General features: G+C 39.1%; 1 protein-coding gene across 1 annotated transcript in view; it reads right to left on the reverse strand.

Annotated features, from left to right (window-relative positions):
- CRELD2 (CRELD disulfide isomerase 2) overlaps nt 1–12,951 on the reverse strand; it is a 37,788-nt gene that overhangs the window by 13,167 nt on the left and 11,670 nt on the right. The window contains exons 5-7 of the mRNA XM_089684718.1: nt 11,670–11,846; nt 10,140–10,235; nt 897–980 (exon numbers count right to left, since the gene is read on the reverse strand). Of these exons, the coding sequence (XP_089540844.1) occupies nt 897–980; nt 10,140–10,235; nt 11,670–11,846 (357 nt within the window). The remainder of the gene's footprint in view (nt 1–896; nt 981–10,139; nt 10,236–11,669; nt 11,847–12,951) is intronic.

Consider the following 12,951-nt stretch of genomic DNA (forward strand, 5'->3'; position numbering starts at 1 on the left):
TGCATAAAAAGTACCAGGACTGCTGACCCAGACTTTTAGAGCCAATTCACATATATGCAGATTGAGCTGCAGCCAATCCACATGACATGCGAAATAACATTGCTTCCTATGGTGCCTGTTCACATACATCTGGTTTATTGGCAGTGTGGCTTCAGTCTGGATTGAAAAAGAGTCATATCCAATCTCTAAGTAGTGTGCTCCTGTTCAGGTGCAGATTACAGATTCATTGACTTTTACGGGAACCGCACATGTCATGAGTTTGTGAATATGATTTCAGGCCGGTTTTCTCTCCTGATCCTGATGTAAACCTGACCTGATCCTGATCTAAACCTGACCTGGACAAATACTTTGTCAATTAGTTGTAAAAACAAAGCTTTAATTCGTACCACACATGTGAAGCCACACCTACATAGAGAGGCGAACTACATTATTTTTTTCAGTGCCGATGTATAGTTCCCCTACAACAACCCCTAGATGATGTAGTAGAACTGTACCTGAAATAAATAAATAAATAACTGTACTCCACAGTATAAATCAAATAATAGGGAACAGATCATTCAGAGTCCCACTGACAAAGCCCCACCCCCTTAATGACATTGCTCATCTAAAAATCCACAGCACAATGTCAAACATCTGAAGAAAGTGTTTGAATTGGTTTCTTTGTCCACATAAGGGTGCAATAACAGTTAACTAATTATAGCATTTTGGAATATACGTGAAGTCTAGTTCAAACTCGTTTCTATGAGTGCGATACCAATTAAAAGCAGAGGAATAATAAAAACACCTAAGCACTCATTTCATAAACAACAGGGACATTAACTATAAGTGCCATATTTTGACCTTATTGCTTTGATCTTTGCATTAGTTAGAAATTTAGAAATAGGCAATATACTTACTTTCACATAAATATGATCCTTCTGTGTTTAAACAATATTGACTCTCTTTACAAGGAGATTTTTCTGTGGCACATTCATCCTGGTCTGCAAAAATAAAATAGTAGATGATCAATACACGTTTATACAAACATACTACAATGAAACTAGAACAGGTTAGACTCCTCATGCAGCAGCCTGTAAAACTCGCAAACCAAGAGTAGTTTCCTCGCGCTAGATTATTCAAGGAGTATCAATCAGTTGCTATATGAAAAATGAGTGTTTGAATTGGTTGATCAGAATAGCAGGATATTGCCATCATTATATAGGATTGAATACACCTTGCATTTATTATCAATCTAGTGTGCTGAGGTCTCAATCAAAAGACATAACTTCTGCCTCCTCTGAGTTCTATTCTCATTTGTTTAAGTATCAGATGGGATATACTGTTGAAGACATGTCCCTCTTTTTAGCAAACTTACATTTTCAAAAACTGTCTATGCAGCACGCTACCATATTAGATCTTCCTCTTATGGAAGAAATAGATGCATCCTTCCCACCTAATAAAACACCCAGCCTGGATGGATATCCTATTGAATGGTATGCAACTTTGACCGTCTATTCACAAAATATCCAGATTCCGTTGAATGGCCCAGCCTCTAGAGTGCCAGCTTCTTTAGAGACGCATAAAGTGTTTGAATGACCATATTTATTTGCGTTCCTTGAACAATTTGTTTTTGGTATAACCTTTATCAAGTGGGTGCCAACCAATGGCTTGAATTTAAGTAAATAATCAAAATATTGAGCCCTTTGAGGTAGGTAGGGGTACCTTTTATCACCCATACTTGCTATTGCCATTGATCCCTTGGCTGAACTGACCTGTAGAGATGTGCAAGTTCAAGGTTGTCAGATTACTGATGGGGAAGAAAAGATGCCTTTTTATGCAGACGACCTGCTGCCTTGTATGAGCTAACCTAATTTACCTTGATTTCACTAGGATTAAAGCTCCTGGCTAATTAGTAACTTTTTACTTACTCCAATCCGGCATCTATGATTATGATTCCTTAGAAAACCCAAGGCAAAATGGCGCCACGCATGCGCGCGGACATATACTGTGTTTTGGGCTACGGCAAAATGGCGCCGGCGTAATGCGCACGAGCCATTTTGCCTATAAATACATTGTGTTAACGTTATCGTGCCATTGGTATCCGCCTCTGAAGAAGTGTGTGCGCACGAAATGCGTTAGGAGCCAAGATGCCGTGACATCACGCTGCCAGAGCCACGTGGAGGCCCGACGGCCATCTTACTTTCTGGATGGTTAGTCCATACCATATACCTGACGCTGCTTGCTTTTTAATACTGAGGAATTTGCAAATTTGTTTGTATAATAAATTATATTTTAAACTACTACACTATGGGCACTCTTTATGGTCTCCCTTGAGGAGCTATTTATTTATAGAGCCCACATGATCCAGCCATCTAAAGTATCCAGAGAAGGGAGTTCCTGTACGCAGGCATCAGCACCCATCCATTCCTTAAAGGGACCTCTGGCCAGCTGGATCCTTTTACTTTCTGTGTGCTTCTGACAACACCACCACCTAGAGGGAGGATTATCCTTGACCTAGACCAGATCCATATCCTTAAGGAGACCTCTACTGATTCATTTAATGCATATATATATTAAACATCTGCTGAGTGCGTAATTTTACCACACTATTTGGAGCACCACTACTGGATTTTACTGTGATTCCGCACCATTTATCTGCACAGACTGTCACCTTCATTTTAACATATCCTGGGCATTTAATTTTATTGAAATTATTTATTGATGGACAGACAATTATAATACTCTTTATTTTTAGCGCTGCACTTATATATTTTGTTTTTGACAAGGTTTTATATTGGTTACCTTTAGTGCTTTAGCTGCTGACCAGAGAGTGCTCACTTTTTTATTTTATTTTTATATGCACCAAAGACTGCTAAGGCTGAAACCTGACCCTTGATCATGCTCAAGGCCAAACCCTGATTGACTCCTTTATAGAAAAAAGTCAGGATGCAACTCCCAGTATACAGATGAGAAAGACACCAGGCAAAATAAGTCCTATGGTAAATCTTCTGTAAAGTCACCTTACTAACTTTTAAAAGATAAGTTCTCTTTTTAACAAAAAATAATAAATAATACAATTTTTTTGCAGGTAAAAAAACAATGTGCATTTACTATTTTTTGTTTTGGGAGCCTGGAAAGCATTGCACTAGCGATCAGCAGATCACTGGTGCCATGCACGAATCCTGCAGTGTATCTCTCTGCTTGTCCTGACGAAGCTCACGGTCATGTGGGCGAAACATGTCGCTGTAGGCGGCGCTAACGAGAACAGGCTCTGCCCACCACAGCAGTTCCCAGCTAGCCACCCCACTGAATCGCACCCTCAGGCATAGTATGAGGACTACCAAATAGGTTATTACAGCCAGAAGCGACAAGTCATACTACCTGGATGGGGCCAAGTCACATGCGACACAGACCCACAAGAACAAGCAGGCATGGGCAACAGCCGGACTCCGGAATTGGTGAGAGCTTCTGGACATGGGGTATGTAAATATGAGAGTGACTTTTAGCATTCTGAAATGTGTGAGAGATGGAATGTGATGAACTGAGTTAATGCCACTCTGCTAACGTTTCTATTGCAAATCTCTGCTGTGCAATGCTTTATTCCAACCTGCCTGCCTTACTGTCACTATACTGCTGCAAGGCTAAAACTATGAAGATTTAAATTGACAAACTGTGTGTTTGCAGACATAGAAAACAGTGGCGGAATACCACTGGTTCTCTGGGACCACTACAGGCAGTCTTCGAGTTACGAATGACTCGTTCTTACAAACAGAGGAAGGGAGTGAGAGGAGACCTACCCAGAGGAAGTGAAATTTACTACTGTAAGAGTTATCATGGCAAAAAGGTGTCTCCACTGAAGGTTTATTACCAATCCTGGGTATCAAAAACACATGCTAACTTAATTGTATTTAAAACTCTTCTTTTTACTCGATTGGTTTATCTCTCTGCTTGTACCTCGTACAGGGAAGCAGATACACACGGACAGGAAGAATCAATGAACTACCACAGAGCTCAACAGTGCTGTGGTATTTCATTGAGAACTACAAGTTGACAGCCGCAAAGGCTTTCAGAACTTGTAGTTTTCCTATTCACAGAATATTGTGAATGAGTGACGTGGCCAAACGGGCGAAGACCCACACAGCCATGTCTTTATGAAATAGTGACAGATAGCAGGGGGAGAAGATCCCCTGCTAGCTGTCAAAACAGGGCTTTGGGGGGGGGAATGGGGAACAGTCCTTTCGTAAAATGTTACATCCTGCATATGAATATAATAAAAGGTGAACTTATCCTTTAAAAGGTTAGGAAGGAGGAGGTAAAGAAGAATGGCAGATTGGACCTTGTGGCAATAGGTCAGGATGATCGGAAGGGTTTATGGTTCATCAACTGACAATGTCAGAGTATCACGCTCTCCAGAGCCAGGCAAGGGCGATCAGAATCACCCGAATCCTGTGAAGCAGATCTGAAGGTTCAATGGCAGGAAGGCATAAATTAGGCAGAACTGATCCCATGGGGGTCACCAAAGCATCCTTCGCAAATGCTTGAGAATCCCTAGTTCTGGATATGAATCTGTCAAGTTCTTAAATGGTAAAATAGCAAAACAAATGGACCGCACATAATCATAAACATGTGCATATATTCAGCATATCATAAACCAGTCCCATATTAGTGAAACAAGTGCATATGCTTGTGCTCAACTTATATTCGATATCCTGATTAATGGATCATTTCCAAAAAAAGTGCTGTGCTCGACAGAAGTGCCCCACATGGACTGACAATCACCCTTCTCCAATGACCATCTATATCTAGAATGGTCCTTAATGCTTGCAGGACATTCCCAGTAAGCCAGTTGTCTCCAGATCCTTAGCCTGTGACCATTTATCCTTGGGGTTGTCTGTGATATTTAAAGGGCAATTTTCAAAGAGCCAGCTAAATCCACACCTCCGCACGAAGGGAAAAGTATATCACCATATACAAAGAAAAAGAAGGGGACATCCCATAGTGTAAAACTGTTTGTATTTTTTTTATAAAGGTACCCCCAATAAAAATTACCACTCACAAAAGAAAAGTCTAAGCCCGGGCTCCTGGTGTACTCAGCCTTGTTACTGCTCAAAATGGAAGCCGCTGTACTGATCGCTCCTTGGAGCGGTGTGTGTTCCACAGGACGGATGTGACGTTGGAAGTTGCGTCATCACACCTCGACGCATTTTGATCAGAGATCTTCTTCAGGAAGTGATATTTTAACACAAGTATAAGACTGCTGCAAAAGATTTATTTTGTTTTTTTTGTTTTTAACAATTGTGGCACATCCATAAGTGCATGAGCACTTTTACTATTTACAAGTTTTTACATGGACACCAGAAAATCCACATCTGGGGGGGTTCCCCACCTTCAGCAGAGTTCCTTGAACACCTCTGTACGAAAAGCTCACTCTCCCTGGGTCAGTTTTTGACAGCTGACAATCCCAAAAATACGCCTAACAATTTCCCACACCTGGAATGTGGATTGCAAATAGTGCAGGAACATAAATTTGTGTCCAAGGCAGGATGAGATCCACTTACTCCTGAGCATCCTGACTTCTGGTGCCTCCCTAATGATTTGAACGCCATCACTGTGGCACTGTCCAACTGAACCCTTACATATAGTTCAGAAGTTGGGAAGATATTGGAGAATTTAATAAAAGACCACATAGATGAGTTCTTCCTGGAAAAAAATATTTTAAGCAACAGACAGCATGGATTCATGAAAGACAGAAGTTGCTAAACAAATTCTTTTTATGAGGGGGTCAGCAAAACCTTGGACAGAGGGGTGGCGGTGGACTTGGTATACTTGGATTTTGCAAAAGCGATTGACACAGTTCCCCACACACGGCTAATGTGTAAGGTAAACTATACAGGCTTGGAAAAATCTGTATGTAAATGGATAGAAAAATGGCTAAAAAAAATCGTATTCAAAGAGTAGTGGTTAATGATTCATACACTGAAAGGTCTAGGGTTGTCAGTGGTGTACCCCAAGGTTCAGTGTTGGGACCCTTACTTTTTAATATATTTATAAATGATACATGGTCTGGGATTAAAAATACTATTTCAGTCTTTGCAGATGACACCAAGCTGTGCAGTGAAATAATGTCCTTACAGGATGTCTCCAACGTACAAGCCGACCTCAATGCACTGTTTAATTGGGCAACTATGTGGCAAATTATTTTTGTATGTTGATAAATGTAAGGTTATGCACTTGGGGGCTATGAATATGCATGCATCATACATACTAGGGGGAGTACAATTGGGGGAGTCAATGGTGGAGAAGGATCTGGGGGTTCTGGTAGATCACAAGCTTAATAATGGCAGGCAACGCCAAGCTGCAGTTTCTAAAGCGAGCAAAATCCTCTCTTGTATTAAAAGACGTATAGACTCCAGAGAGAGAGAGATATCATATTACCCCTGTAAAAATCATTAGTAAGACCTCATCTGGAATATGCAGTTCAGTTTTGGGCACCAATTCACAAAAAGAACATTGGGGAACTGAAGAAAATACAGAGAAGGGCAACCAAACTGATAAGAGGCATGGAGGAGCTCAGCTATGAGAAAAGATTAGAGGAACTGAATTTATTCTCTCTTGAGAAGAGGAGATTAAGGGGGGATATGATCAACATGTATAAATACATCAGTGGTTCACATAGTGAACTCGGTGTAGAGCTATTCACCCTGAGGTCATAACAGAGGACAAGGGGGCACTCTTTACGTCTGGAGGAAAAGAAATTTAAACTCCAAACAAGGAAAGGGATCTTCACAGTGAGAGATGTGAAAATGTGGAATAGACTCCCTCAAGAGTTGGTTCTGGCCAGCTCAGTGGATTGCTTTAAAAAAGGCCTGGATTCTTTCTTAGATACACAGAAAATACACAGAATATAACTGGATACTAACATTTATAGGTAAAGTTGATCCAGGGAACATCAGATTGCCTCTCGGGGGATCAGGAAGGAATTTGGATCATGTTTTGCGTTTTGCTGGGGTTTTTTTGCCTTCCTCTGGATAAACTGTGGGTATAGGATTACAATTTTTTTTTTTTTTTTTTTTTTTTTTATCGTTGAACTGGATGGACTTTTGTCTTTTTTCAGCCAGACTGTAACTATGGAGTGCCTTCAGATGCACGACCAATGCAGTAGTGGAAAGTGAATTGCCTCAATGACCTATCTTGAGGTTACCACGTACCTTGTTTCTAAAGATTGTCCAGGACTCCACCCAAGCCCACCAGGCTGGCATCCGTTATAAGGACCTGCTTCACACCCATGTGTGGGTCCCAAGTTGGTCACTGACTGTACGCTTCGCCCCACACTTTACGTCAGCAGTCATAATGCCCATGAACAATCCAGCCCTGAATGAATGCAGGGGGAGAAGCACCAATGACCACATTGATTCCAACTGAAACTTCTGCACTCTGACAAACCTGTTGAGTTTCTTAAAGTAGAACGAAACTCTGGAATTTACTCATCTCAACCTTCCAGTGATGTGTTGGTTACATCCCTTGCCAGCTGCTCTCACCTTCTCCCCAGTTGAAGGGATTTTGGACTCTTGATTGGCTGAGGGGGAGATGATGATGTCATCCAGAGAATGTGCACAGGAGTCAGTTATTCTGGCAAAGCAAAAAATATGCTGGGAATGCACACTGAGCTGAACATGCAAAATATTTGATAGCATAGAACGAGGAGGGAGAAGGCTCAGGAATTCTGGCCTAGGAGGGAATTTCCTGTCTTTTTTTGCCAGTGCCCAACCACTTGTCATAACCCTATTATAATGGATATGAAGATGCCCTGTGTCCTGCTGATAAAGGAATAAAGGTTCAGCTGAATATTTTGGCAGAAAAAGCTGTGCATCAGAGTTGCAGCTCCATAAACCAATTTGATTCTTTATTTTCCACTCTTCCTTCTGCATTTTCAGTTATCATAGATTGCAGATGTTTCAGCAATAGTAGTGAATTGTATCACCAAGCCAATAGATTATATAATTCACCAACATTGGTCCATCACTAAAATATATTCTAGGTAGACTTAACCTTTAAAGGGGGACTTAGTCAACTCCTGTTGGCTTAATGCCCTTTACAGACCCCTGGTGGAAATTCACTGAAGGCTATGCATAATGCTATGAAATACTCTTTATCCTAAAACTAACTTTCTTTCTTGCGAATTCAGAGATACCAACCTACCTCCCCCCAGTTAAAAGAGCTAAAGGTGTAGCAATTGGATTCTCAAAAAAAGCTACTTTCATCCTAGAGGATAAAATGGAGGACCCTGAGGGCCGATTTTTATTTTTGAGGGGAAAGCTACAAGGAGTTCGGAATATACACTAGCTAATATCTATGGTCCAAATAAAAATCTGGAGATGTTCCTGGAAGGTGTATTAGGGAAACTTTCTGAAATAAAAAAATGGTGGCCTGGTTGTGGCAAGAGACTTAAATATGTGTCTGGATCCTCAGATGGATGCGTTTTCATGTATGCGGAGAGAGGGGAGTAGGAAATCTAAAGTGTTGAAGAGAATAGTGTCAATTGAGTGATACTTAGAGAGTAAAACATCCAGGTGAAAGAGATTATACTTTCTTCTGTCAGGTACACGATTCCTACTCAAGATTGGATTATATAATGATTGAACATAGACTATTGGAGTCGCTGGTGAGTTCCAAGATAGAGGTTATGTCCAACTCTGACCACGCTCCTGTCACAATGAGACTATGGGTAGGAAGGTGTCAGGACAAAATAAATATGTGGAGACTAAATGAGATGCTTCTACAGGACCCAGAAATAGAGATAAAAAAAACTTAGGCAGGAAATTGAGCAATTTTTAGAGTGTAATTTGGGAGGCACATAAAGTTTATAAGGGGCATATTGATCTTCTAGATAGGGGCCAAAAAAAAGAAAGAACGAGGGGAAAAAATAAAGAAGGTGACAGAGGAGCTCTATAAATTAGAACAGTTAAATAAAATGAAGATAGGTACAGATGTCTATCAGAAGATGAAGAATGAGAAAAACTAAAAGAGCTAATGGAACAGTCTGAGTCAAGAAGGATATTCAACAGGGTCTTAAAAGAAAGATATTAGTGGGGGAATAGACCTGGAAAATATTTAATGAGGAAACGTAAATAAAAAAAAAAAAATCTAAAAATTTTATAGAAAGAATTAAAGATGGTAAAGGAGAAATGGTGTACACCACCACTGATATCGCTAATAGGTTCCATAACTACTATAGTAGGTTGTACGACGTGAACCCCAGAAATCAAAAAGAAACAGAGGATGAAAAGAAGAAAAACAGGCAGAAATACTTAAAAGAAGTGGAGTTGCCAAGATTAGCAAAAGAAAAATTAGAGGCCCTAGAGAGTTCAATCACCCCTGAGGAAATTATCCCGGCCCTTAAAGATATGGATGTATGAAAGAGTCCTTGTCCAAATGGATACACTGTGGGATATTTTAAAAAGTTTAAAGATCTCCTTGTGCCTAAAAGGTGTGGTTATATGAACGTAATAGAGGAGGGACGAGTCTTTGCAGGCACATATAACAATTATACTTAAAGAAGGGAAAGACAGCACACAGTGTGCCAGTTATAGGCCCATATTCTTATTAAACACAGACACCAAATTGTACGCTAAAGGTACTGGGCAACTAGAATGAAGGAGCTGATGCTTGAACAGATACACCTAGATCAGGTACGTTTTATTCCAGGAAGAGAAGGTAGGGACAATGGTCTGAGATCAATGCTCCTCCTACAAAGGGTAAAAAGAGAGAAACTGCCAACAATATTCCTGTTGATAGACGCCGAAAAGGCTTTCGGCAGGGTTAATTGAGGATTCATGTTTGATACATTAGAGGTCTTAGGAATAGGACCTAAAATGTTAAGATGGATAAAAGGGCTTTACAACAGACTATCAGCGGCGATTAAGGTTAATGGATCCCTCTTTTAGTTCTTTAAAATGTATAATGGCACCAGACAAGGATGTCCACTCTCTCCTTTGTTGTTTGGAACCTTTCCTGGTGAGGATAAGAAATTGTATAGATATAGCAGGGATAAAAAGAGGGGAAGTGGAACATAAGGTAGCAGCATATGCAGACGACATGTTGTTCTACATCATAAATCCTAGAAAAAAAAAATAAGAAAAAAAAAAGGAAGAGATACCAACCTACACAGTTTCCATCTTCCTCTACCCATCCATCTTTACATTCTTTGCAGTCTTTATTTGTTGCTCCATGACATGTTTTACATGCTTCATGGCAATCTAGAAAAATAAGAAAGCGGTATATCAAAGCTGATAAACCAGCAGTATGAAACTCTGAGCAATGGTAAACATACTATTCCTCCAAATCATAACTCTCTCAGCTTTCACTGCAGACATTGTGTGACAAGTAAAATTTTGTTATATAGTCACAGAAAATCACAGTTCTTATGTCTAAAAAAATGTTGGATATCAATCCACAGAGGTTTGATAGCTAAAGCAGTGAAGTCTTATTAGAAACTATGTTGTTTTTCTTCTTCAAAAACAAAAGGTATTGGACCATAAAAATTAAAAGAACTAAAAGACAGCCACGTGTCAGGCTTCCTGTTTCATTCCCCATGAGCAAATTAAATACAGAATCCTGCTGGATACTATAGGCAACTATTTATAACTTATTGTGCTTCAGTTTTGTGTACATCAACTCCACTGCCCAAGCAATACCAGCATTCCAATTCACAAAATTCAACTTATTAAAATATGGCATCATTCCTTTTATGTACAGCTAAGTACCTGAAGTTTTATATATTTGTCAAAATTGATTGGGCTGGGTAGGCTTTTAGATAGACTCTATAATACGTTTCTAGTGTAGCATCCTGTTGGCAATACTAAAGCTGTATTAGATTACATTTATGGGCTTTTTTGTCCTCTCTTTTCTTTTTGGTTTGGTTGATATGGTATGTTTAAGTGTGTATGTAATGTTTATAAAAAATCTTTTGAAAAATAAAATCGGATTTAAAAAAATAGGTTTAATGCTATATGTAACATGTATCTTAAATAAAAGCTATTGATTTTTCAGCAAGGGGAAATAAGCTGCAATTAACTTTAGTGCCTGTATGTATGTTTTTCTCTAAAACAGACTAGACTTGCTTAAATGGCCCAAACTTGCCTCCTATCAGAAATCTTAAACAGAATTTGGTTATTCACAACAAGGCTTCGCGTCAGGATATACACACACGCTAAGTGTCTTTCAGCTCTATTCCTGTAGATTTTTTGTAAACTCTTTAAAGATAATATGTGCTTGTTATCTAACCTAGCTTCTTTTGACAAAATTGGAAAATATGCACCAAACCTGTGTTTTAAAAAAGGTCTCTAGGATAAACAAAAACTTTTCACATAGATCTTAATTGGCAGGAACTTAAAATATAAACATTTTATTTTCCCAATTTCTGAAGCTGTCCACATAACACAACATAATCTTATTTTGTCATGTGTCTGACTAGCTAAAAAATAATAATTTGTCTGCTTATAAAGTAGTGAATGTGACTTTAAGCCAAACATTCTCTGATGGAGAATCTGTCACAGCCATTGAAAACACATGGACCTTGAAGATTCTCAAGTTAAGAATGTTTGCTGAATGTCAGATTCACTTCTTTATAAAGAGGTTCCAAAGTGTTTTTTTTCCTACAGAATTAATCAGATAAGGCAAACAGCAATTACCACTGCATACAGAATGAGTGTCATTTCTTTCAGAGCTGTAGTATCCATCTGCACATTCAAGACAAAATGGTCCTGTATATTCTGCCTTGCAGCTGCAAGTTCCGTCTCCTCCTCTGGTACCATCACCACTGCAAAAACCATTCCCATGACATGGCCGTTCAGATCCACCTAGGCAACCTAAAACACAACACAGTATGTAATGACCTATTGTGTCTAAAACACATGTACTGTATTAGGTCGATATTAATTGCTTCATGGTTGTCACTTGAGTAACTGTCCTAACTGTGAGACTTGCTGTTAGTAACAACTCTCAGTATCTGCTAGCATTGGGGAACCAATCAACCTGGTTCATGATCATGCGATCGCCATGCCAGCTGTCAGTGTATTTCTTTTTCGGTTTGTCCATTTGTCAACTTGTAATAATAAATATGAGCATTGTACCAAATAAAAACTTTACATGTAATTAAAAACATAAATTTAGGTAGGCACATTAGTTAGAAAGCTTCTATCAGGTTAACCAACACATACTAAATTTGGTCTGAATAGCTAAGCTCCAATAACCACTGGGCATGAAAGAGGTAAAGTATATAAAGTCAGGTGAAAAAATTACGTACAACCTATGGAAATTGTTGACTTTTTCAGCAGATTTGAACAGGCAAACATTAGATTTAAACAGTGTCTAAAGATAGCGCTGATATACTTGAAAAGGGAGCCAAGAAACATTTATTAACCCTTTCATTTATTCAACAAAAATATCAATATCAAATAAAAGGTGTACTGTGGATAAAGTAAGTACGCTATGGGCATCAAAAGCTGGTATTGCTCTCTCTACCAGAAATTATTCCTTGTAGGCATTTTATTAAAAACTCTCCAGTCTCTGACAGGCACTGAACTGATGACGGTTTTGACCACTTCTCCATTCAAAAATCTTTCAGTTTCAAGATGTTTGTGGGTTCCTTACATAAACTGCCCATTTCAAAATCCCCTTACAAAATTTCAATGGAATTAAATAGGGGCTTTAACCAGGGCATTACATAACCCTATATTTTTCTATTCTTTTTGGAATTGAGAACTTGCGTCAGATCATTAAAAAATGTTGAGGTAATAGCAACTAAAGGCCACCAAAATCCCTTAGAGTAATACATACAAGAAAAAAAACGTTTCCCACCCTCAAGGTGGGACTTTAAAGGGCAGCACTGACCAATGAGCCAAGATATCAAAGACAAAGGAATTGAAAAAAATAACCCATGCAATTTGATACATAATTGATTAAAATAACAGT

Source organism: Staurois parvus, unplaced genomic scaffold (assembly GCF_062004578.1).
Source record: "Staurois parvus isolate SC_StPar_1 unplaced genomic scaffold, SC_StPar_1.0 ptg000019l, whole genome shotgun sequence".
Taxonomy (NCBI): domain Eukaryota; kingdom Metazoa; phylum Chordata; class Amphibia; order Anura; family Ranidae; genus Staurois; species Staurois parvus.